The 27823-nt window shown below is 43.4% G+C and overlaps 1 protein-coding gene across 1 annotated transcript in view; it reads right to left on the reverse strand.

Annotated features, from left to right (window-relative positions):
• Window positions 1-27823, reverse strand: part of LOC138656816 (NACHT domain- and WD repeat-containing protein 1-like) — a 59010-nt gene that overhangs the window by 24555 nt on the left and 6632 nt on the right. The window contains exons 2-4 of the mRNA XM_069744089.1: window positions 24173-24244; window positions 17968-18081; window positions 6230-6307 (exon numbers count right to left, since the gene is read on the reverse strand). Coding sequence (XP_069600190.1) covers window positions 6230-6307; window positions 17968-18081; window positions 24173-24244 — 264 coding nt within the window. The remainder of the gene's footprint in view (window positions 1-6229; window positions 6308-17967; window positions 18082-24172; window positions 24245-27823) is intronic.

A 27823-nucleotide genomic window follows, 5' to 3' on the forward strand; every position in this document is an offset into this window, starting at 1 on the left:
AAAGTGTCCTAGAGACATGGAAGAAGTTTATTTATGAAGGAATCTGCGAGCTGAGACCTCACTTGAACGAAATTGTTCCTGGCCGATTTTCTGAAAAATATATAGTAATCCTTGGAGTTTTAGTTTGGAGATGCCTGAAAAGGTCACATAAATTTTAAGTCAGGGGCGAAAACAGAGAGAAAAAGGCCCCTGTGCAAGACTAGTAATTAGGCCCTTTGCAGTTCAATAATGGGTCTATAACAGAAGTGATTTGCTGCTTTACAGGTGGAAATTGGCCCCCGTATCTCATGAGCTCCTGTGTGGGAGCACAAGATGCACCAATGGTATGTCCATCCCTATTTTAAGCATATTTTTATTTTGCATTGTTTCAGGAGATGTGTTTAGCTCAGATCATGGTCCAGATTAGAGATACTTGTAGTGCATACATATCAAACATGGGGATTATATTTGGCCCGCGATACCGGGATTATATTCGGTCCCCAAACCCGCCACCCAGCATCGCACTGTCAACTGTATCCGCATCCTGGATACAGTTGTGGGCCCATTATTCTGTAGGGAGGATAATTTTAGCCCCATTATTCTGTATGGAGGACTATGTGGAGCCCATTATACTGTATGGAGTGCTATGTGGGGCCCATTATACTGTATGGAGGACTATGTGGGGCCATAATTCTGTATGGAGGACTATGTGGGTCCCATTATACTGTATGGATGACTATGTGGGGCCCCTTACCCTGTGTGGAGGACTATGTGAAGTTCATTATTCTGTATGGATGATCATGTGGGGCTCATTATACTGTGTTGAAGGGAGTCACCATACTTTGCCAAGGGAGTTGAGGGGGTTAAGTAGGATCATCATACTGTGTGTGTGGATGTTAATGAGGAGGAATTCGCTGTGGGGATATCATACTGTGTTTGGGAGACACATTTTTTGACCTCACACTTTATGGGGGTCAGGAAAGAGCAATCTAAGGGCTTCAATCGGAAAAATATTATTTTGTAGGGACTGCAAACTTGTGAGGTATCATCTTTTGTGACCCCACTGAATATTAAGGTTTTTTTCTGGGATGGTATAATTAGAACTTTTGCTGTGGGACCCTTTGATTTGTATGTACACCCCTGCCCGTGAGGAAATACCCACTGTATCATTATTTATCTTGCATGGTGTATGCCTGCTTTCATCCTACTACAGAAAAATATGAAATAAAAAGTAATCAAATATTCATATATTTCCCCATATAGTACCAATAAAAGCCACAGCTCATTACACAAAACCAAGCACCACACAGCTCTAAAAGCAGAGAAGTGGCCTTTAGAATATGATTACCCCCACCAAAAAAAGAGTAAAAGTAGCAATACATAAAATATAATAATTATAATAATTTACATGGTGAATGCTATAAAAAAAAGTATACAAAAACCAATACCACAATTGCTGTCTTTTTTCAATGCTCCGAAAAAATGTAATAAAGTTATCCAGAAATGGCCCTAGTGAAAACTCCTGCCCACACTCATTTTTTTAAGTGTGTTTTTTTTTAAATATGTTTGCCTAAAATTTGAATAAAGACTAGAGATGAGCAAACAGTTCGTCTGACATACTCAAACCCCATTGAATTCAATGGGAGGCAAAACCAAATGCATAGACACCTTAAGGGGGGCCATAAGATTCCCAAACAGATCAAATAGGGTCAGACACCAGGTAAAGTGGCATCAATTGACCCAGAATACAAATAGTATAATTGTGCAGCATGGATGCATGAGACAGGGCTCCATCATTTCTAGCTGAAACATTGATCAGTAACAGATGGATGAATGACAGACGTAGTCCTGGTGCTCTGAGAGCCCTGCCAAAATCAGGTAACACACATGAAGTAAGCTCAACTTAGAGTTCAAACATTTCCAAAAATTAGGGGCAGACAACAGGAAAAGTGGCATCAATTGACCCACAGTAAATTTGATAATTGCACAGCAGCAGTCAGCCATGGGCTATGCATGAGGTATCAGGGTCTAGTTCAGCATTTATAGTTTTAAATTTAAGTTTAAATTAAGATGAAGTGGGTGAGGGACCAGTGTAAGTCTGCTTTGCTGGGAGCCCTAAGATCTTATGCAAGGTGGCACAAATCTTAGCTTGGTAGACCACGAATGTAAACATTTAAGGATAGTAACACAGGTAGTTGAATGAAAGTAACTCCTTGCTGTCAGTCTGGGAACCCTACTGCCACAGGTAACCCACCAGATTGTGACCCAATTTGTGGTCTCCACATTTCAAAAAATTATTGTCACACACCACTAAAGTGGCATCAATTTTCCAATTTTCCCAGAGAAGAAATAATATAACGGGCCTCTGACACCCCTTCCGCTACAGGCAACCCACCAGATGGAGACCCAACTTGAAGTGTCCATATTTTAAAACATTGTAACTGCAGTAGCAGTAGCGACAGCAGGCCCAGAAGCCATGACAGAGGTGTCTCAGACTGCAATAATGCAAGATCAATGCATCACACTAAAACCTACAACATCGCCTAGTCTGCCCAGTCTGCAACTGGGGTGCAAAAGTCATTGGAGATCCATGACTTCTTCATCTCGATGAAAGTTAGGTGCTCTACACTTTCCGAGGACAGCCGGATGCGCTTATCCATCAGGACACCACCAGCAGTGCTGAAGACACGTTCTGAGAGAACTCTGGCTGCTGGGCATGACAAAACTTCCAAGGCATGACAGGCGAGCTCAGGCCACTCTTCCATTTTTGAAGACCAAAATGCAAAAGGGTCCAAATTCCCCCTGAAGGCATTGAAAGGAAGCTCGAGATATTCTTGCACTATCCTCTCCAGTTGTTACCAACGTGTCTGTATTGTACTCTGTTCTGCTGGTGCATTGGCTGGTCTAAAAAATGGGTCAAACGACTCACACAAATTGCTTATGCCACTTACACTGCTGCTGCTAATGTTTTTGCATTTACGACTCAACGTGGATGGAAGTCTACTGCTGTCTTGGGGAAAACTACTGTTAAAATTGTCTACAAGCGTGTTTCGTTACTCCAGCATGCGGGCGTCCCTTTCCAGGGGAAGAAGCATCTGGCAAAATTTACTCTTGTACCATGGACCTAACAGAGTGGCAACCCTGTTGTCAGCACTATTTCTAATCCTAACAATACGGGCATCATGCTTCAGATAGTGCAGATCTGTTGTTGTTGCTGCCTTAGGCTTTCTCTCAGCATCTCATCTTTTGGTGCCATTTTTCTGATGTATTCCTGGATACTCCTTGTTTCATCTGTGATGGTGGCTTGAATGCTTATCAAGCCTGAACCCCCCCCCCCCCCCCCATCTTTTCTGTTGGTATAAAATCTTTGGGTGCTAGACTTAGGGTGGAGACCTCCATGCATTGTGAGGAACTTTCATGTTTTCACACTGCAGCTTCTATCTCTTCTTTTGGCCAGCACACTATGCCAGCAGGGTATCTCATAACTGGCAAGGCATATGTATTGATGGCACAGATTTTATTCTTCCCATTGAGTTGGCTCTTCAGGACCTATCTTACCCTTTGATGCTATTTGGATGTTGCTGCTTTCCTTGCCTCCTCATCATGGTTACCGTATCCCTGTGGGATGCCGAGGTACTTGTAGCATGTCTGTATATCTGCAATGTACTACCCTGCTGGTAAATCCACTCCATCAGTCTTGACTACTTTGCCTCTCTTTATTACCAACCGGCAGTCTGAAGGACATCCTGATGTCTTCTCTGTAGATCCTTGTCAGGTGGATTAGTGAATTGATGTCTCGTCCGTTTTTTGCATACAGCTTGATGTCATCCATGTAGAGGAGGTGGCTCCACTCTTGAACTTGTATCCATAGCCTGACTCTATAATTATCTGAGTGAGGGGTTCAAGCCTATGCAGAACAGCAATGAGGACAGCGCATCACCTTGGAATATGCCACACTTGATGATCACTTGTGCTAGTTGTCTTGAGTTGACTTCCAATGTTGTTCTCCTTTGCCCTATTGAGTATCTGAGGAAAGTTCTTAATTTCCTGATGACATTGTAGAGAGACAAGCATTCACAGATCCATGTGTGTGGCATTGAGTCATAGGCTTTCCTGTAGTCAATCCAGGCTGTGCTGAGATTGGTCTGTATGGATCTTGAGTCATGAGCGACTGCTCTATCCAGTAGGAGATGGTGCTTAGAGCCTCTGGTGTCGGCCCCAATGCCATTCTGAGCTGGATTCATGTATTGGTTCATACGGTTCTGTAGCTTGGTGGTTATGATGCCTGACAGGAGTTTCTATGTTGTTGTAAAGCAGGTTATTGGGCGGTAGTTGGATGGTATTGTTCTGTTAGTTGGCATACAGAAGCAAGAACAGTGCTGATCATGAACGATATACTGTATATACATATATATATATATATATATATATATATATATATATATATATATATATATATACCTGCACAAATGTGATATAGTCATAATCGTGTATTAACCCTTTTAAAGTAAAGTTAATATGTTAATTACAGTGAACAGGGTCTCAATGAACAAATAAATAAATAAATCTAGGATTGGTGTATTATTTCCACCTCTCAAAAAGTGGAAGTCATAGTATCACAAAATGGGACAAATGCAACAAAACATCATGTTAAACCAAAAAAATTCTTCAACTTTACTGCAGCCAATTACTCTGCTCAGTGGCTCTGCTGATGTAAATGACATGAACTGCTGAGCTGAGCTTAGTGATTGACTGCAGCAATGTCAACATTAAGTCACAATTTTAGCCAAACAACACTAGGATAATGGCACAAGACAAAGTGCTGGACCCAGGGAGGGTAAGTAAATAACAGTTTTCATTTCAACAAAGAACTGTGCACATAGGGAAAAGTTTCCTGAAAGGAGACAGCTCCTTTAATAAATTAAAGACTATGTATAACTTTCCACAAAATATTTTTTGTTCCTTTGAAACTTTTGTCTTTAAAAAAAAAAAAAAAAAAATCTACCATTTTGCTGCTGCAGAGTATCTGTAAGTCACAAATGTTACAACTCTGTCCCAGATCCTGCTCCAGGTTCGAACAGCTGTCTCTGCTTCCTCTCCATTCTCTCAGCCTGAGAGAGAGTAGCAGGGGAGAGAGCTGTACACAAATTTTCACAATGTGGAGAATGGAGAAAGTATCTACAGTCTCAGAGAGGGTATAGAAAACAAGCAACATAAATTACATGAAAAGTTAATAAAGTATTAGACCTGAATTGATAATGGAACCATCAGCACCCTTGATACACACAGAGCTCACATCCAGTCTATATTACAGGGAGAGCTACTTCCACAAGAGATAATCTGAAACGTGCATTAGGATGGATTAAAACTGTATATTAGGGGGTCTGAAAATGAATGAAGTAATGAAGAGTGAAGAGTGTCGACTGAAAGTGCAATGTTTTTAAGTAAAGGTAACCTCTATATTATGCAAACAGAATTTTTTAAAATATCCATCATGTCTACTAATAAATATTTTATCAGTTTTATTGTCTTTCTCTGCAGTCTTTTCAGCTGCCCAGAAATGGTCCAAATTGCCATTGTCTAGTCTGTGGTTAGGGCTAGCTCAGCACATGCAGGAACCACTGGGGACTGCGGGGTCAGGATCTCTAGTATGTACAGAAACTGGCAGGGTCAATTGCAGTTTATACTGTGTTACCTAATTTCCTAAGTGAGTTGCTAGACTATCATAGCAAATATAATCTGGGTCAGGGATTGAAATTAGTACGAAGTTGCCAAACAAATGGGCTTGGATAGGATCATAGGACAGGCTGCCCCTCTCTGTCTAACCACATTCACTATTGGTTATGGTATCTAAAGACCTTAACCTCCAGGACTGGTGTGAAAGATACCGGTGGGTGTCAGCTCTGCAACACAGCCGGCACCCTTAGATGTGAGCCTTGGATTTGGCTCGCTCATGAGTCCGTCTCACACACCGGCACCAAATATGACATACTTGTACAAGGGGTAAATTGACCTTTTAAAACTCCAGTGTGACTCAAGTTCAAAGATGGATCCTAAAGAATGAAATTTTGATGACCTCAGATCAAGACTAACAGGTAAGATAAGTGTTAAAACAAAAAAATGATTAAGTCATCTTATTTGTTTACATTTAAATGACAATATCACCTAAAATTAGTTTTTTTATCACATACTATAGAAGATATGCCCATGACCATAAGTGACCATAAGTGAGTGTCAAATTACTGTTTACCTTCAAATGTGTCTTGATCTGCATGTTTGTCTCTCCACTTATTTTCTTAGGGGGAACATTCCAATGGCAATCTTCCAACTATGTTAAAGACATAATTATCGATAAATAAATAAAATGGATATTAATAAAATGTGCAATATGTTTAGATAACAAGTTCTTCATGCAAAAACAAAAGGTATAAAGTATTACAAAATAACCTAGAATTATGTATCCCCTTATGATCCCATTCCACCACTTCCTAGATCTCTCCTGTGGTTTCTGGATCTTCACCACCAAAATGAAGTTTTGCGATGAATGCATGACTGCTGTATCTAACCACCACTAGTGATTGGCTGCAACAGTCACATGTATGTCTCAAAACCTCATCTCTGGAGGTGCTGAAACAAATTACAAAAAAAATCAACATTTTGACAAGTGCGGATCTTTGTAGAATTCAATTCAACTCAAATTTATTTCCTCATCTGTAGGCTGAGTATTCCTCAGGTCTTTATACTTAGTGCTAACTTTTCTGGTCTTCACCAATGAAGCATGTCTCACAGGATTTTTTCAGGCAGGTGTTTTTAGGCTACTCTGTATTATTACCTTGTAAGCAACGTCACCTTATAAAAGCCATAACAAGTGGCATTAAATAAAAAGTCCTAAATCTCTGGCGGATTTAGAAAAAAAATAAAAACAAAACAAACACTATGGAAGCAGCGAGAATAACACAAGGGCGAAAACTGGTCACTTTTGACCTTGTGACAAGTCCTCTCTAAGCTCGTAGGGAAGTTAATGCGAGTCAGGTAGACATTCAGGCATGTATCAACATTTTGATAACATTTTTCTTTTCTCTTATTTCATCTCTTAATATATTTAATACTTCCTGGATTCTTTAAATTATCTAAAAGCTTCCCAGCTAAATCCTTATGTGCAAATATTTGAGTCTCCGAATGAGAGTATAAAGGATCCTATTCTTGGTTTGCCGTGAACCATGTATTAGGGGTCATCTCTCTAGTTCATATGCGTCTTACTTGACAGTTGTGTAATGTAGTGTTTTCCAGGCCGGTAGTATAGGCTGCAATTGTGCCGCTTAGGACCATTTTGGCTCAGTCTCAGTAAAGAGCAGGGAAGATAACAGGAGCTGCATTGTTCTGCTTCACCTACTACTTTAGCCAGTAAGAAGATATTCATCTCTCAACAAATGGTGAGAAAATCTCTTTAAAGAAGCACACCTCACATCAAACTTTTTCTCCACTTAACCCCTTTACCCCCAAGGGTGGTTTGCACGTTAATGACCGGGCCAATTTTTACAATTCTGACCACTGTCCCTTTATGAGGTTATAATTCTGGAATGCTTCAACGGATCCTGATGATTCTGACACAGTTTTATCGTGACATATTCTACTTCATGATAGTGGTAACATTTCTTTGATATTACCTGCGTTTATTTGTGAAAAAAATGGAAATTTTGAAAAAAAAATGAAAATGTTGCAATTTTCCAACTTTGAATTTTTATGTCCTTAAAACATTGCCCACATGTCTACTTTACATCAGCACAATTTTGGAACCTAAATTTTTTTTTGTTAGGGAGTTATAAGGGTTAAAAGTTGACCAGCAATTTCTCAGTTTTACAACACCATTTTTTTTTAGGGACTACATCACATTTGAAGTCACTTTGAGGGGTCTATATGATAGAAAATACCCAAGTGTGACACCATTCAAAAAACTGCAGCCCTCAAGGTGCTCAAAACCACATTTAAGAAGATTATAAACCCTTTAGGTGTTTCACAGGAATTTTTGGAATGTTTAAAAAAAATTAACATTTAATTTTTTTTCCCAAAAAATGTAATTCAGCTACAATTTGTTTTATTTTATCAAGGGTAACAGGAGAAATTAGACCCCAAAAGTTTTTGTGCAATTTGTCCTGAGTTCGCTGATACCCCATATGTGGGGGTAAACCACTGTTTGGGCGCAAGGCAGAGCTCGGAAGGGAAGGAGTGCCACTTGACTTTTCAATGCAAAATTGACTGGAATTGAGATAGGACCCCATGTCGCGTTTGGAGAGCACTTGATGTGCCTAAACATTGAAATCCCCACAAGTGACACCATTTTGGAAAGTAGACCCCCTAAGAAACTTATCTAGATGTGTGGTGAGCACTTTGACCCACCAAGTGCTTCATAGAAGTTTATAATGCAGAGCCGTAAAAATAAAAAATCATATTTTTTCACAAAAATGATCTTTTCGCCCCCAATTTTTATTTTCCCATGGGTAACAGAAGAAATTGGACCACAAAAGTTGTTGTGCAATTTGTCCTAAGTACGCTGATACCCCATATGTGGGGGTAAACCACTGTTTGGGGGCACAGCAGAGCTCGGTAGGGAAGGAGCGCCATTTGACTTTTCAATGCAAAATTGACTGGAATTGAGATAGAGCGCCATGTCGCGTTTGGGGAGCCCCTGATGTGCCTAAACATTGAAATCCCCACGAGTGACACCATTTTGGAATGTAGACCCCCTATGGAACTTATCTAGATGTGTGGTAAGCACTTTAACCCACCAAGTGCTTCACAGAAGTTTATAACGCAGAACCGTGAAAATAAAAATTATTTTTCTTTTCCACAAAAAATATTTTTTAGCCCCCAGTTTTGTATTTTCCCAAGGGTAACAGGTGAAATTGGATCCCAAAAGTTGTTGTACAATTTGTACTGAGTATGCTGATACCCCATATGTGGGGGGGGAACCACCGTTTGGGCGCATGGCAGAGCTCGGAAGGGAAGGAGAGCCGTTTGGAATGCAGACTTAGATGGATTGGTCTGCAAGCGTCACGTTGCATTTGCAGAGCCCCTGATGTATCTAAACAGTAGAAACCCCCCATAAGTGACCCCATATTGGAAACTAGACCCCCCAAGGAACTTATCTAGATGTGTTGTGAGAACTTTGAACCCCCAAGTGTTTCACTACAGTTAATAACGCAGAGCCAAGAAAATAAAAAATCTTTTTTCACACCAAAAATATTTTTTAGCCCCCAGTTTTGTATTTTCCCAAGGGTAACCAGAAGAAATTGGACCCCAAAAGTTGTTTTCCAATTTGTCCTAAGTACGCCGATGCCCTATATGTGGGGGGAACCACCGTTTGAGCGCATGGCAGAGCTCGGAAGGGAAGGAGCGCCGTTTGTAATGCAGACTTAGATGAATTGATCTGCAAGCGTCACGTTGCATTTGCAGAGCCCCTGATGTATATAAACAGTAGAAACCCCCCATAAGTGACCCCATATTGGAAACTAGACCCCCAAGGAACTTATCTACATGTGTTGTGAGAACTTTGAACCCCAAAATGAAAATAAAAAATCCTTTTTTTCCACAAAAATGATATTTTATGTTGTGAATTCTGTTGTCAAGCTCCCTCCTGTGGTCATGAATGGTACTTCGGCTGGTTCTGTCCATGGGCTTCCTCTGGTGGTTGTGAGTGGAGCTGCTGCTTCTGAGGTTCCTTCCACAGGTGACGAGGTTAATTCGTTAGCTGGCTGCTCTATTTAAGTCCACTTAGATCATTGCTCCATGCCACCTGTCAATGTTCCAGTATTGGTCTTGTTCTCTCCTGGATCGTTCTTGTGACCTGTCTTCCCAGCAGAAGCTAAGTTCCTGCTTGCTTTTCTCTGGTTTGCTATTTTTCTGTCCAGCTTGCTATTTTGATCTTGTCTTGGTTGCTGGAAGCTCTGGGACGCAGAGGGAGCGCCTCCGCACCGTGAGTCGGTGCGGAGGGTCTTTTTGCGCCCTCTGCGTGGTCTTTTTGTAGTTTTTTGTGCTGACCGCAAAGTTACCTTTCCTATCCTCTGTCTGTTCAGTGAGTCGGGCCTCACTTTGCTAAATCTATTTCATCTCTGTGTTTGTAATTTTCATCTTTACTCACAGTCATTATATGTGGGGGGCTGCCTTTTCCTTTGGGGAATTTCTCTGAGGCAAGGTAGGCTTTATTTTTCTATCTCTAGGGCTAGCTAGTTTCTTAGGCTGTGTCGAGTTGCATAGGGAGCGTTAGGAGCAATCCACGGCTATTTCTAGTGTGTGTGATAGGATTAGGGATTGCGGTCAGCAGAGTTCCCACGTCTCAGAGCTCGTCCTATATTATTAGTAACTATCAGGTCATTCCGTGTGCTCTTAACCACCAGGTCCATAATTGTCCTTACCACCAGGTCATAACAATTTTAGCCCCAGGTTTTGTATTTTTCCAAGGGTAACAGGAGAAATTGGACACCAAAAGTTGTTGTCCAATGTGTCCTGAGTACGCCATATGTTGGGGTAAACCCCTGTTTTGGCACAGGGGAGAGCTCGGAAGGGAATTAAATGGCTGGAATTGAGATCGGATGCCATGTCACGATTGGAGAGCCCCTGATGTGCCTAAACAGTGGAAACCCCCCAATTCTAACTGAAACTCTAATCCAAACACACCCCTAACCCTAATCCCAATGGTAACCCTAACCACACCCCTAACCCTGACACACCCCTAACCCTAATCCCAACCGTAAATGTAATCCAAACCCTAACCCTAACTTTAGCCCCAACCCTAACCCTAACTTTAGCCCCAACCCTAACCCTAACTTTAGCCCCAACTCTAACTGTAGCCCTAACCCTAGCCCTAACCCTAGCCCCAACCCTAATCCTAGCCCCAACCTTAACCCTAACCCTAACCCTAGCCCCAACCTTAACCCTAACCCTAGCCCCAACCCTAACCCTAGCCCCAACCCTAACTTTAGCCCCAACCCTAACTCTAATGGGAGAATGGAAATAAATACATTTTTTCAATTTTATTATTTTTCCTTAACTAAGGGGGTGATGAAAGGGGTTTTGATTTACTATTTATAGCAGGTATTTTAGCGGATTTTTATGATTGGCAGCTGTCACACACTAAAAGATGCTTTTCATTGCAAAAAATAGTTTTTGCATCTCCACATTTTGAGTGCTATAATTTTTCCATATTTTGGTCCACAGAGTCACGTGAGGTCTTGTTTTTTGTGGGACGAGTTGACGTTTTTATTGGAACCATTTTCGGGCACGTGACTTTTTTTATCGCTTTTTATTCTGATTTTTGTGAGGCAGAATGACCAAAAACCAGCTATTCATGAAATTCTTTTGGGGGGGCGTTTATACCATTCCGCGTTTAATAAAATTGATAAAGCAGTTTTATTCTTCAAGTCAGTATGATTACAGCGATACCTCATTCATATCATTTTTATGTTTTGGCGCTATTATACGATAAAAACTATTTTATATAAAATCGTTTTATTCTGAGGACTATAACTTTTTTATTTTTTTCGCTCATGATGCTGTATGGTGGCTCGTTTATTGCGGGACAAGATGACGTTTGATCGCGTGTTATTCCACTTTTTTTTCGGCGGTATGATAATAAAGCGTTGTTTTTTTGCCTCGTTTTTTTTGTGACATTGTTCACTGAAGAGGGTTAACTAGTGGGACCGTTTTATAGGTCGGGTCATTACGGACGCGGCGATACTAAGTATGTGTACTTTTATAGTTTTGCTTTTTTTATTTAGATAAAGAAATGTATTTATTGGAACAATATTCTTTTTCTTAATTTAGGAAATTTTTTTATTTTTTTTTACACATGTAATTTTTATTTTAAACGTTTTTACATTGTCTCGGGGGATGACATCATACTATAGTGTCAGATTGCTGGTCTGAAACTTTGCAGAGCACTGTGTCAGATCAGCGATCTGACAGGCAGTGCTCCTGGCTTACCAGCGCCTGCTCTCAGCAGGTGCTTGTAAGCCACCTCCCTGCAGGACCCGGAAGGCCCCCCGTGGCGATTTTGGATCCGGGCCTGCAGGGAAAAGGAGGTAGGAGACCCTCGGAGCAACGCGATCACATCGTGTTGCTCCGATGGTCTCAGGGAAGCACGCAGGGAGCCCCCTCCCTGCACGATGCTTCTCTATGCTGCCGGAATGCTGCGATCAGGTTTGATCCCAGTGTTCCGGGGGTTAATGTGCCAGGAGCAGTCCGTGACCGCTCCTGGCACATAGTGCCGGATGTCAGCTGTGATAGTCAGCTGACAGCCGGCCGAGATCGGCCGCGCTCCCCCCGTGAGCGCAGCCGATCGCATATGACGTACTATCCCATCGGTGGGCATACAGGCACACCCCACCTCGACGGGATAGTACGTCAGATGTCAGAAAGGGGTTAATATATAGCAGTCATCATATTATGCAGCACTGTGTACTTACATTCGCTCATTTTGCCTTTCTACCCAGCTAATTCTTCTCTTTTCCATTATGTCTATGACATCACGTGATTAAAAACTGACTAGCTGAATCCTTCTAAGCCCTATGTAAAAACAGGAAGTCTCTTTTCCCTGCATGAGTCATCCCCCACTTCAATTCCTGACTCAACTGCTCCGCACCTCCCTTTGCCAAGGACTTTTGCAGTGAGGAAAAATTGCAATTCTAATGATGCCTCATGCAGGGAAAAGTGACTTCCCAAATAGAGCTAAGAAGGATTCAAGATAGTCTGTTTTAATAGTGTGATGTCATAGACCTAATGCAAAAGAGAAAAATTAACTGGGTAGAAGGGCAAAATGAACAGAAATGAGTACACTGTGTTATATAATACTAGCTATTGAACCCGTTCTACGCCCGGGTGGCGAGCATTTATATTGGTATATGGTCTCCATCCTGGTATGTGCTGCTCCATCCTGCGTCCCCATCCTGTCATGTGCTGCTCCATCCTGCGTCCCCATCCTGTCATGTGCTGCTCCATCCTGCGCCCCTATTCTGTCATGTGCTGCTCCATCCTGCATCCCCATCCTGTCATGTGCTGCTCCCATTGTGCGCCTCCATTCTGTCATTTGCTGCTCCCATCCTGTCATGTGCTGCTCCCATCCTGCGCCCCCGTTCTGTCATGTGCTGCTCCCATCCTGCGCCCCCGTTCTGTCATGTGCTGCTCCCATCCTGCGCCCCTGTTCTGTCATGTGCTGCTCCCAACCTGCGCCTCCATTCTGTCATTTGCTGCTCCCATCCTGTCATGTGCTGCTCCCATCCTGCGCCCCCGTTCTGTCATGTGCTACTCCCATCCTGCGCCCCCGTTCTGTCATGTGCTGCTCCCATCCTGCACTCCCATTCTGTCATGTGCTGCTCCCATCCTGCACCCCCGTTCTGTCATGTGCTGCTCCCATCCTGCGCCCCCATTCTGTCATTTGCTGCTCCCATCCTGTCATGTGCTGCTCCCATCCTGCGCCCCCGTTCTGTCATGTGCTGCTGCCATCCTGCACCCCCGTTCTGTCATGTGCTGCTCCCATCCTGCGCCCCCATTCTGTCATGTGCTGCTCCCATCCTGCGGCACCGTTCTTTAATTTGCTGCTCCCATCCATATGCCCCATACGCTGCTCCATAAGATGCTCCATAGTATATGCCCCGTATCAGGTGGCGTAAGTAACAAATAGCTGTGGCATGAAGCTGTGGCACTTCATGGCACTGCAATTTGTTACTTGCGCCACCTGATTCCTTTCCGCCGCGTTTTTCTTGGTCCTCCTGCTGGCGGAATCGGCGCCTGCGCAGTCCGCGCTTTCCGGTGCCATTTTCTTGAAGACACACTGCAGTGTGTCTTCAAGAAAATGGCGCCGGAAAGCGCGGACTGCGCAGGCGCCGATTCCGGCAGCAGGACCAAGAAAATGGCGGCGGAAAGGAATCAGGTGGCGTAAATAACAAATTGCTGTGGCATGAAGTGCCACAGCTTCATGCCACAGCAATTTGTTACTTACGCCATTCCTTTCCGCCCATTTTCTTCGTCCTCCTGCTGCCGGAATCGGCGCCTGCGCAATCCGCGCTTTCCGCGCCATTTTCTTGAAGACACACCTGCAGTGTGTCTTCAAGAAAATGGCGCCGGCAGTGTGTCTTCAAGAAAATGGCGCCGGAAAGCGCAGACTGCGCAGGCGCCGATTCCGGCAGCAGGACCAAGAAAATGGCGGCGGAAAGGAATCAGGTGGCGTAAATAACAAATTGCTGTGGCATGAAGTGTCACAGCTTCATGCCACAGCAATTTGTTACTTACACCTTTCCTTTCTGCCCATTTTCTTCGTCCTCCTGCTGCCGGAATCGGCGCCTGCGCAGTCCGCGCTTTCCGGCGCCATTTTCTTGAAGACACACCTGCAGTGGAGCCGGAGTGTGTCTTCAAGAAAATGGCGCCAGAAAGCGCGGACTGCGCAGGCGCCGATTCCTGCAGCCGGAATCGGCGCCTGCGCAGTCCGCGCTTTCCGGTGCCATTTTCTTGAAGACACACCTGCAGTGGAGCCGGAGTGTGTCTTCAAGAAAATGGCGCCGGAAAGCGCGGACTGCGCAGGCGCTGATTCCGGCTGCAGGACCAAGAAAATGGCGGCGGAAAGGAATCAGGTGGCATAAATAACAAATTGCTGTGGCATGAAGTGCCACAGCTTCATGCCACAGCAATTTGTTACTTACGCCATTCCTTTCCGCCCATTTTCTTCGTCCTCCTGCTGCCGGAATCGGCGCCTGCGCAGTCCGCGCTTTCCGGCGCCATTTTCTTGAAGACACACCTGCAGTGTGTCTTCAAGAAAATGGCGCCGGCAGTGTGTCTTCAAGAAAATGGCGCCGGAAAGCGCGGACTGCGCAGGCGCCGATTCCGGCAGCAGGACCAAGAAAATGGTGGCGGAAAGGAATCAGGTGGCGTAAATAACAAATTGCTGTGGCATGAAGTGTCACAGCTTCATGCCACAGCAATTTGTTACTTACGCCATTCCTTTCTGCCCATTTTCTTCGTCCTCCTGCTGCCGGAATCGGCGCCTGCGCAGTCCAGGCTTTCCGGCGCCATTTTCTTGAAGACACACCTGCAGTGGAGCCGGAGTGTGTCTTCAAGAAAATGGCGCCGGAAAGCGCGGACTGCGCAGGCGCCGATTCCGGCTGCCGGAATCGGCGCCTGCGCAGTCCGCGCTTTCCGGCGCCATTTTCTTGAAGACACACTCCGGCTCCTCTGCCTTTGACTGGTAAGTCAGAGGGCGGCACCGGCGCGCATTAAGCGCGTCATCGCGCCCTCTGAACTGTCACAGCAGAGGAGCCGGGAGACGGAGCCGCACACAGCACTGGAACGGGGAAAGGTGAATATACTTACCCTCCTGGCGGTCCCTGACTCTCCGGTGGAGATCGCGGTATGCGTTCAGTGCTTACGCATACCGCGATCTCCTGGGAGCGTCACTCTGTGGGGGCCAGACTGCGCCGGCGCTTGCGCCTGTGCAGTCTATAAAGGCTTCGGACAGAGTGACGCTCCCAGCGTTATATTATAGATGAGAATTGCAATATGTTACGAGGATAAAAAAAATCATGGGAGTGCTTCAATAAGTGTTTAGTAATTGAAGCCTCATCTAAAAGTAGGAAATCATGAATGGAGGTTTCCCATGGTCTATAGATCAATACAGGGTTAACTCAACAATGACCAGGATTTGAGAAGAACCAGAAAGGTTTTCTCCATTTATTAAATTTGAACCTTCTTTCTAAATTTCTTCTAAAAAGGATCTGTCACCTCTGATATGTCAGATTTAGTAAGTACCAGAATTCCCCATTGATACAACAATTCTGTATCATCTATTCCTAGAACTTCGTCCCAATTCATGAATGCCAGTGTTGTTCATGCCAGAGGTTCCTGATTCACTAAGAGTTCTCTTAATGAATCAGGTGCATCTTACTAGTGGCTTCCGCCTCTGTCCACCTTGCCACAAATCTTACTCCAGCCAAATTTTGTAACTTTTTAAAATGTTTTACGCCAAGTTTGTGGCTTAAACACTTTAATTAATTAGGGACCTTTTTGTTTTCCCTTTCCTCTGGTATTCCTCCTATATATTTATGAAGAAATTAAGTACTTAAGTACTACCTTTACCCCTGTCAAAAATGGCATGTCTCTACATAATCTTCCAATTCGTTCTGATAGTGTAATGATGGGTTTCGACATTCAGACTGCAGCCATTAAATGAATGCAGATTTGTTGCATGCTGATAATCAGTGGTAATATATCCCCTTAAAGCACCACTCCACTCGAGTGGGTTTTTTCAGAGCTAGAATGGCACTTTAAATCTAAGCCCCCTGCCTCTGTTCTTAAACTCACCTTCCGTAGGCTTCACCTTTTACTGACACTGCTCAGATCCCGCAGCGTCATCTTCTGCCTCTGTAACTTCTGACTGGCCGGAAGTCACAAGTTACGTCACAAGAGCTCAATGCAAGTCTATGAGAGCCAGAACAAGGCTGTCATTTTTGGGGTGAAACAGGGATTTGTCCTTTAAATTAGTATGTACATAAGGGTTTTTTGGCATAGAGTCCTGATTAATGCCATTAGGGTTTTTTATGAAATGACTTCTAATGGCCAGTTTCCTCATAAAGAGTTTGATGCCTACAAAGGCTTCAAATTTATTAAATTTACTCGCTGGAGCATATTTGAGACCCTTTTGTAGTAGGGAAATTTCATTAGAGTCAAGAGTATATTAACTTAAATTGAAGATGGTTTGAGATTTAGAGTCTAAGCTATTTACGGTACTTGCTTTTTCTTTTTGGCGAATTTCCCGCCTCTACAGCCCCTTTTTCGTGTTCTTTTATACCCACTTGAAAAAAAGGATGCCTAGTGGTGGATTTATTCCGGATATGTGGGTGATTCTGACATATCTTTGGACAGGCAGTGTGCAAAATGTCTGGAAATGTAACTGCCATCTAATGGCATCTGATAGATGTCTGCTTACAACTGAGACTATTTCAATTATAATACTTTATATTTGTTATATCTAAAAGTATGCACAACATGTAGGTTACAGTATGTGGGATGTACTACCGGACCCCTGATTAAAACTATGTGTCGAAACATGTAGGTCAGTCATTTCTGTGTGGATTAGTCTTACATTCTGGATGGAATTATCGCTTTTAAACATCTCTAATAAATGTGAAGTTCTATGTATTTTTTCTACTACGCTGGACTCGGGTGCATTCTCACCTCTCCCTATCCCCCTTCCTGATCATTGTGCTTGTATTTTATTTTTGTTAGCCATTAAAAGGTATCATATCCACATGATTATGATTTTGTTTCCCATACTCCGAGCAATCAATCATATTTTTCTGGTTAAGAAAGTGACACACTGGCAGGCAAATTTGCATTAAATGTATATCATATTAATTCCTACATTTTCTTTATTACTGTAATTCATTTATATCCACCAGCATATTCCCCTGTACAGAAATGTTATCACTTTGTTCCCTGTTTCATTGGGAGACACAACCAAATTCCAAACTATCAGAATGTTTTTTGGAGCTTGGGAGGAAGCCTACATTTTCTGTTAAACAGGTAGTCCCAAACTCCCAATATTAAAAAAATTACCACCTGTCTTATCAGTTGGATCACTGATGATGAAAACAATGTTGTAAAATACTTCCTTTGCAATGGAGTGATAGTGGTCATGTGTGTCACTGCTATATTCATTGTCTATGGCACTGCCGATTCTCTGCTCTCTGCTTGTCCCATAGGCAATGAAGTAGCAGTTGTGCAAGTTCTGATGGGGTATTTCAGAGCTTCTTTCCCAAAAACCGTGGGGTTTCCAGCAATGCATTTTCCACTAATAAGGAAGTTATTCCCTACTCTCTGGATCGGTGATAAATAGTTATTCCCACCATAAAAGTTAAGTATATTAGGCCATCTGAATGGAATATTAGTATAAGTAAAATAGATATTTAAATTAGTACATGTAATAAATAATTTGTGCATACTTACACGGACATCTTTCAGACTGGGATGTTTATTTTGTGATTTCTGAGTGTCAGAGAGCTGCATGGAGAAGAATAGGTCCTGGACAGATCTCGAACCTTGTCCAGCCCAGCTGCTTCTCTGTAAGTGAACAAATAAGACATCCATCACTGAAGTTCAAAGACCATTAGTGTATGAGACATGTCCAGTGGAAAGAGAGAAGAAAAAGAGACTTCACTCTGGGAATAGTTTTGTGCTTCATGATATCAGTTGGAATGCCTAATGTCTTCCTGACAACATGCATAAATTTTGTCCAGTTATGTACCCTGGACCTAGGACACATCTTTGTGATTAGTTATGTCCAGCTATGGCTTAAGGGGGTTTATACTACCTGGACACCCCCTTTTTAAATGAATGCATCCCTCTTATTAAACAAAAATAACTTATACCCAACGCCCTGACTGGCGCCGTTCCAGTAATGTTGGCCCCAGATCTCTTATGGCTCATTTGACATTATTACGATAATATGCCACAGGAGCCCTGCAGCCAATCAGCGACTGCTATTGGCAATCTGAGGTATCATAGGAACCTTTTCTATTTAAAGTCCAGCTGGTTTATTTCAGTTTTCGTAAACCACATCACAGGAAACTCAAATACAGCCTTTGTCCAGCACAAAGTGAAACAAAAAGTAACAAGTCCATGCAATAGTACCGGTTAGCCTGTCTGATGTAGAGTCCATCTTCTTAAGGTACCGTCTCACAGTGGCACTTTGGTCACTACGACGGCACGATCCGTGACGCTCCAGCGTCGCTCTATTATCGCTCCAGTGTCGTAGACTGCGGTCACACTTCGCAATGCATGGCACTGGAGCGATAATTTCATGATGTATTTGCAATGTTGGAGGTGGAGAATTTGGCGTATCAAGCTCCTCCACCCATTACATCGTATACAATATCGTGCACACCTTTGTTACACGATGCGATCATGCCGCCACAGCGGGACACTTGACGACGAAAGAAAGTTTCAAACGGTCTGCTACGACGTACGATTCTCAGCGGTGTCCCTGATCGCAGTAGCGTGTCAGACACAGCGAGATCGTAAGTATATCGCTGGAACATCACGGATCGTGCCGTCGTAGCGACTAAAGTGCCATTGTGAGACGGTACCCTTAGTGTTTTAGCAAAGGCACTCAATCTGTATTTTATTTGAGACTTACTTGCTCGTCAGTTTACATGCACTAATTTCACCTGGAAATTGTTCAGTCTCTGGAATCAATGTTTCCATTCAATGACCGTAAGCAGAGAAAGAGGTTTGGGCTGGATCTCATGTATATAAAAGATAAAGGTAGAGGTAAAAGCAATCATTCCATTACTCTTGATAGTATCTCAGCGACCTCAATTGAGCCATTGCTTCATAATTCACGTGAGACTGTTGTTACCGGTGGAGCTTGATACACTTGCTACGATCGTGAAATTTATCATCTAGATGTGATGAACTATCTTGTTGCCAGCTGGAGAGGAAGACATGGGCTACAGTCATGGTATGCAGCATGTACAGAGACTATAGTCTATACTGATGGGAGATACAAAAGCTGTGGGCCAACCAAAAGTTGGGAGAAAGTGGGCATCGCCTGGCATGGGGGCAGTGGAACTTTTGGCCCCAGAACGGAATCTTATGGACTGGGGACATTGCATTGTGACCATCTACCCAGAATTGCTGCAAGACCATGGATGTAAGGAATAAAAAAATAGTTGCGTTGTTAACCCGCTTAGGTGATCCTCATAGGCCCATTTTTCTTTTTACAATTTTTAAAATGTAAAAGATCAACAAAGGAAATGTGTCATCTTTAGCAATATTCCTTTTAGAGATCATTTTATCTTCAACTTGCTTAACTATTCACGATAACAGTAATTTTGACGAGGGGTGCCCAAAATTTTACATTCCACTGTACATAAGTCTATACATGAAAGAAAGAAAAAAGTTCAAATGTACTTGTATATCTCAGTACAAGTGTAATCACAATATTCAAATACCAATATACATAAATGAAGGGAAGCTCATGGCTTAAATGCACTGCATGCGTGATCGCAAAAAGAGGGGGGGAGGAAAGTGAGTATATGAATATGAGTAGCAGAGGGCGTGATCACCAGAGTGTATTATGTAAAGATATCATAAGGGCTAATTGACACTTAATATAAGGCAACCCAGCTGTGAGATAGACATATCATATACTGATATAAACATATAGGAGTAGGTCTTACTGTAGATTCTATAACGAGACAGAACAGCAATTCCACAGTGCTTCACGTTCACTTTTTGGTCTGTGACGAATTGTGGAACACTGCTGTGGAATGCAGCCAATGGGAAGCATAGAGTGCGGAATATTTGAAGTGTAACGAGAATCACTTCCGGGTAAGACCAGGGGCTGAGGAACTTGCAGCTGGCGTGAAGCTGTGAATAGAATAGCCAGCCACTAGCATCCTGTTACTATGGTTCTGGGAGGTGTAAGGGCCAAATGGAACAGGCCACAGAATGATGGGGATGGTACCTAGCTAGAGATCACCTTCAGGAAGGAAAGAGATAGATAGGTTTCTAGGAGCCATGGCTTCGTGCTGGAGGTGGTTCAGTCCCAGAGAACTCGGCACTAGTGTTAGTGGGGACAGAGTGTTTGATCAGAGTGTGATTAGCATAATCATCCTGATTCTCTCAAATGAAAGAATATATGCCAATGGGACCTTAGCCTTACTCTGATGACAGCTTTACACCACCACAGCATCCTCTCAGGAATCACATATAACTGTTTTCCAGCAGTCTTAAAGGAGTTCCCAGAGTGCTGAGCACTACCTCACCATACTTCAACTGGGTTGAGATAGGGTGATTGTGGGGGCAATATCATCTGATGCAGAATTTCATACCTCTCTTTCTTGGTCACAGCTCGTACATAGCCTGTAGGTGTGTTCTGGGTCATTGCCCTGTTGCATCACAAATGATGATCCCACTAAGTGCAAAAACAGATTGGATGTCATGTCTTTGTAAAATGCTGATGTAGCCATGCTGGGTAAGTTTACCTTCATTTTGGATTGAATCACCAATAATGTCACCAGTAAAGCACCCCCACACTATTATGGTACATCTCCTCCTCTTTGCTTTATGGTGAGCACCACAAGAAAACATCATTAACCTTTTCTGCATCTCACAAAACATAGCAGTTGATACTAACAATCTCAAATTCTGATTCATAAGAACACACTATAGTATTTCACTGATCTAATGTCTAGTCTTTCTGTGTCTTTACTCAAACAAGTCTCTTATTCTTGTTTGCAGTCCTCAGTAGTGGTTTATTTGCAACAGTTTGACCATATAGGCCTGCTTGTTGCAGTTTTCTCTGAACAGTTGATGTTGAGATGTGTCTACTACTTGATGTCTGTTCATCATTTGTGAGGACTGTTATCTGAGGTGCTGTCAGTTTTCATTTCCTGTGGCTGGTAACTCTGATGAACGTATCCTTTGCAGCAGAGGTAATTCTTGAGGCAGTCCTCATGAAGGCTATTTTCATCATAGCAATTGACAGTTGTCATGATTGCGCTTGAGGATACCAGGGATCATGCAATTTTACAAATAGACTAGCCTTCATGTCTTAAATTAAAGACAAACTTAATTTTTCTTTACTTAGCTGAGAGGTTTTTTTTGCCATATTCTGGCTTATAACAGTTGTGGAATAGAGCTCAGCACTGTATGGATTGTGTACCAACACTGCCTCTTCAAAACACACCTGATGGTCACAAACACTTTCTTAAGGCCAGTGTTATGCCTAACTGTGAGGCACATGGATTTGTGGACCCACTGTGCCACAGGACCGAGCCTGCCCAGGAAGGGGAGTAGCTAAGCGCTACCTGGTGTTCACTGGAGCTCCTGATGGTGGAGACAGACTGGGCTGCAGGTAGCCACCAGGTACCACTGCTTGGCAGATCCCGGTACTGAAGCTGCTGATCCCAGGGGTCAGATTCACTGATATTGATTAGGGCTATGTTCAGACACACCGATCTGGGATACTGGATCAGGGACTGGCTACACATGGGACTAGAGTACTTTGGATAAAGGACTGGTCATTCCAGGACCAGGAGACAACATTCAGGCACTGGCTGCACCTTGACCAGGGAACTTCAGGAACAGAACTGGCCACAGTGGGACTAGGGGACTTCGGATTCAGGACTGGCCACTCCAGGACCAGGGGACAACATTCAGGCCCTGGCCTCACCAGGACCAGGGATTAGGATTCAGAACACTAGCCACATTGGGACATGGGATTCGGGTTTAGGACCCTGACTACATCGGGACCAGGAGACCTCACAACTGTAGTGGTAGAACACCAACTAGACTAGACTAGACTTAACTAGTTGCTTGGAAACTCCCTAAGAAAGAGGGGAGTCTTTTATACAAGATGTCTCTCAGCTATTGGCTGGGAGCCATTTTACAGGTGTACACATTGTACTAAATGCCTCTCAGCAACAAGATGAGGAAATTTGCTATATGCCCGCTGCCCCTTTAAGAGCAAGGGAGTGCGAGCACACACTAGGCGTGCTGCAGGGAACTGCGGCACACACAACAGCAAGAAGAATTCTAGGGAGCCACGCTGAGGGCTGGGGCGGTGAGTAAGTCAGTGTCCCTGCATGGAAGGAGAAGGGGACACCATGCACAGGCACCTGCCATTGCACTACAGCTGATGATTCTACAAATGAACTCTTGATGAAGCATACCTGTCCATTGGAAGCCACTTCAAGTCACTATCTGATGAAGCTTCATGAGATAATGCCAATAGTGTGTTAAACTGTCATTAAAGGGTGTACTCTAAGGAATAGATAAGACATATCCTGATTTGTTGTGCAGCACCCCAGGGTCCTGGTCGTTGCAGTAATATCGTTCTCCTCTAGGGGGAGTGATGTTATGTTCGGAGGCAAAGAAGGACAACTGAATCCAGGTATCCCAAACATGCAACACATTTCGCACTCCAGGCCACCAGGGGGAGCTCTGCTCCTATTTATTAGGGCACTCCTCACACTTAGGTAAAACTGGTTGCCTGGGGAGGAAGTTAGGGAGTTACTTGCTGAGCTTTGCTCAGTTAGTTGGTCCCTTACAAGGGTGGGATCCTGTCAGAGGCCGAGACAGAAGGACATGGAGCTGTGCCTGCCCTAAGTGTGGCAGCTTCTAGAAAGAGACACTGAAGGAGGACTGTATTGTAGAGAGGGTGAAGAAGTCATAGCAAAGGAGTGGTTATCAGAGGAGTTCTGCCCTACACAGGCTGCCTCCTTCTGAGGCGCAGGATCCCGGTAGCCGGAACACCGAGGGAGCAACAGTCCTTTATACCTTGCTCCAGAGACCGGCAGGACAGCTAATTTCATGTTACCTGCCCGCCCTACACCCAGGAGGCAAGGTGGGACCGCTTAGAGGCTGGGGCATGATAGAGTCTCTGTAAAACGCCTCAAGCCACCAGTTATACGGGTTTGTACTATCCATCTGGGGGACAGAAAGAGACATAACATCTGTAACATCTTCAACAGTTGTGAGGACCTTATGAGACGCTTAGCAGTAAGGTACTACAACACCACGGCGCTAGAGGAAGGCTACTGATTTCTACCGGGACAAGGGGACTCTAGATTTGCCTCCAAACCGACCTGACTCTGCCTGCCCTGTTGTCTGGTACCCTGGACTGTGGATGCTGAAGCCTTCAGTAAAAGGTAAAAAGACTGCAACCTTGTGTCCTCATTCTTCACTGCGCCTCACACCACCCACCATCTACACACCGGCAAGCTCTGGGGACATACTTCACCTGTGGGAAGGTATACCATATAGCTGCCATAACATCACCCCAGCGGACCCCTTAAAGCAGCGTCGGTCACCCTGACCGAATACCACAGGTGGCGTCACGAACATTTCCCCTTTAAAGACCTTTCCCTTTTACACGGACGTCCCAGGGCCACGGACCAGGTCAGCCACCGTGACATCCCCCTGTGAACCGCAGAACCCGGTTCCGAGTACCCCGCTGCCCTTGGGGGCGCTCCAGTTGCACATGACTTTGTTTACTCCCCGATTCTATAGGTGTTATTTTGTTGTTTTGCTGCCTTTAGCCTGAATTTACAATGTCCACTTCCAAAGAACAAGGAAAACCGTGGTATGAACAGGTGTGTCCAAATTTTTGCCTGGTATTGAATGTACATAGTATAATATTACTTACTCTTGCAGTGTGTGATATGACTGCAGGGAGTGTTTTGCTAATTGGAGGAAATGCAACTGTCTCCTTCTTTTCCTAAAATTTTAAAAAAAATAAAGATATTGACCATTTTATCATATAGCTTTATAAATGCATGCATGGTTTATGATCACAAGAAAAACAAATACAATGCAAAAAGTGGGAAGAAGATTGTGACTGCCTACCAATCAAGGGAGGACCAGGTAATTTGGTCTATAATGTATCCTATATTATGATGAGTATTTTCCAGGCATTAATAAATAAGATTAGTTTAGTTTGGGGAACTATAAGTTTATCGACAACAATAAGATTGTGCTCATCTCTCACTTTGTGGCAGCTGCCTTACTTTCTCTATATAGTGTTAATGGAAGATTAACCCCTTAACCCCCAAGGGTGGTTTGTCCGCTAATGACCAGGCCAATTTTTACAATTCTGACCACTATCCCTTTATGAGGTTATAACTCTGTAAAGCTTTAACGGATCCTGATGATTCTGACATTGTTTTCTCGTGACATATTGTACTTCATGATAGTGGTAAAATTTCTTGCTCCAATTTGTTTTATTTTACCAAGGGTAACAGGAGAAATTTGACCCCAAAAGTTGTTGTACAATTTGTCCTGAGTACGCTGATACCCTATATATGGGGGTAAACCACTGTTTGGGCGCATGGCAGAGCTCAGAAAGGAAGGAGCGCCGTTTAACCCCTTTACCCCCCAAGGGTGGTTTGCACGTTAATGACCGGGCCAATTTTTACAATTCTGACCACTGTCCCTTTATGAGGTTATAACTCTGGAACGCTTCAATGGATCCTGGTGATTCTGACATTGTTTTCTCGTGACATATTGTACTTCATGACAATGGTAAAAATTATTTGATAGTACCTGCGTTTATTTGTGAAAAAAACGGAAATTTGGCGAAAATTATGAAAATTTCGCAATTTTCCAACTTTGAATTTTTATGCAATTAAATCACAGAGATATGTCACACAAAATACTTAATAAGTAACATTTCCCACATGTCTACTTTACATCAGCACAATTTTGGAAACAAAATTTTTTTTTGTTAGGGAGTTATAAGGGTTAAAAGTTGACCAGCAATTTCTCATTTCTACAACACCATTTTATTTAGGGACCACATCTCATTTGAAGTCATTTTGAGGGGTCTATATGATAGAAAATACCCAAGTGTGACACCATTCTAAAAACTACACCCCTCAAGGTGCTCAAAACCATATTCAAGACGTTTATTAACCCTTCTGGTGCTTCACAGGAATTTTTTGAATGTTTAAATAAAAATGAACATTTAACTTTTTTTCACAAAAAATTTAATTCAGCTCCAATTTGTTTTATTTTACCAAGGGTAACAGGAGAAAATGGACCCCAAACATTGTTGTACAATTTGTCCTGAGTATGCCAATACCCCACATGTGGGGGTAAACCACTGTTTGGGCGCATGGCAGAGCTCGGAAGCGAAGGAGTGCCATTTGACTTTTCAATGCAAAATTGACTGGAATTGAGATGGGACGCCATGTTTCGTTTGAAGAGCCCCTGATGTGGCTAAACATTGAAACCCCCCACAAGTGACACCATTTTGGAAAGTAGACCCCCTAAGGAACTTATCTAGAGGTGTGGTGAGCACTTTGACCCACCAAGTGCTTCACAGAAGTTTATAATGTAGAACCGTAAAAATAAAAAATCATATTTTTTCACAAAAATTATCTTTTTGCCCCCAATTTTTTATTTTCCCAAGGGTAAGAGAAGAAATTGGACCCCAAAAGTTGTTGTACAATTTGTCCTGAGTACGCTGATACCCCATATGTGGGGGTAAACCACTGTTTGGGTGGATGGGAGAGCTCGGAAGGGAAGGAGCGCCGTTTGACTTTTCAAAGCAAAATTGACAGGAATTGAGATGGGACGCCATGTTGCGTTTGAAGAGCCACTGAGGTGCCTAAACATTGAAACCCCCCACAAATGACACCATTTTGGAAAGTAGACCCCCTAAGGAACTTATCTAGAGGTGTGGTGAGCACTTTGACCCACCAAGTGCTTCACAGAAGTTTATAATGCAGAGCCGTAAAAATAAAACAAAATTTTTTTCCCACAAAAATTATTTTTTTAGCCCCCAGTTTTGTATTTTCCTGAGGGTAACAGGAGAAATTGGACCCCAAAATTTGTTGCCCAATTTGTCCTGAGTGCGATGATACACCATATGTGGGGGGAACCACTGTTTGGGCACATGGGAGGGCTCAGAAGGGAAGGAGTGCCATTTGAATGCAGACTTAGATGGAATGGTCTGCAGGTGTCACATTGCGTTTGCAGAGCCCCTAATGTACCTAAACAGTAGAAACCCCCCACAAGTGACACCATTTTGGAAAGTAGACCCCCTTAGGAACTTATCTAGATGTGTGTTGAGCACTTTGACCCACCAAGGGCTTCACAGAAGTTTATAATGGAGAGCCGTAAAAATAAAACAAAAATTTTTTCCCACAAAAATTATTTTTTAGCCCCCAGTTTTGTATTTTCCCGAGGGTAACAGGAGAAATTCGACCCCACAATTTGTTGTCCAATTTGTCCTGAGTGCGCTGATACCCCATATGTGGGGGGGAACCACTGTTTGGGCGCATGGGAGGGCTCGGAAGGGAAGGAGCTCCATTTGGAATGAGGACTTAGATGGAATGGTCTGCAGGTGTCACATTGCATTTGCAGAGCCCCTAATGTACCTAAACAGTAGAAACCTCCCACAAGTGACACCATTTTGGAAACTAGACCCCCTAAGGAACTCATCTAGATGTGTTGTGATAGCTTTGAACCCCCAAGTGTTTCACTACAGTTTGTAACGCAGAGCCGTGAAAATTAAAAAAAAAAATCTTTCCCCCCAAAATTATTTTTTAGCCCCCAGTTTTGTATTTTCCCGAGGGTAAGAGGAGAAATTCGACCCCAAAAGTTGTTGTCCAATTTGTCCTGAGTACGCTGATACCCCGTATGTTGGGGGAAACCAACGTTTGAGCGCATGGCAGAGCTCGGAAGGGAAGGAGCGCCATTTGGAATGCAGACTTAGATGGAATGGTCTGCAGACGTCACATTGCGTTTGCAGAACCCCTAATGTACCTAAACAGTAGAAACCCCCCACAAGTGACCCCATATTGGAAACTAGACCCCCCAGGGAACTAATCTAGATGTGTTGTGAGAACTTTGAACCCCCAAGTGTTTCACTACAGTTTATAACGCAGAGCCGTGAAAATAAAAAATCTTTTTTTTTCCCACAAAAAATATGTTTTAGCCCCGAGTTTTGTATTTTCCCAAGGGTAGCAGGAGAAATTGGACCCCAAAAGTTGTTGTCCTATTTGTCCTGAGTACGCTGATACCCCATATGTTGGGGTAAACCCCTGTTTGGGCACACGGGAGAGCTCGGAAGGGAAGAAGCACTGTTTTACTTTTTCAACGCAGAATTGGCTGGAATTGAGATCGGACGCCATGTCGCGTTTGGAGAGCCCCTGATGTGCCTAAACAGTGGAAACCCCCCAATTATAACTGAAACCCTAATCCAAACACATCCCTAACCCTAATCCCAACAGTAACCCTAACCACACCTCTAACCCTGACACACCCCTAACCCTAATCCCAACCCTATTCCCAA

Source organism: Ranitomeya imitator, chromosome 1 (genome assembly GCF_032444005.1).
Source record: "Ranitomeya imitator isolate aRanImi1 chromosome 1, aRanImi1.pri, whole genome shotgun sequence".
NCBI classification, from domain to species: Eukaryota; Metazoa; Chordata; class Amphibia; order Anura; family Dendrobatidae; genus Ranitomeya; species Ranitomeya imitator.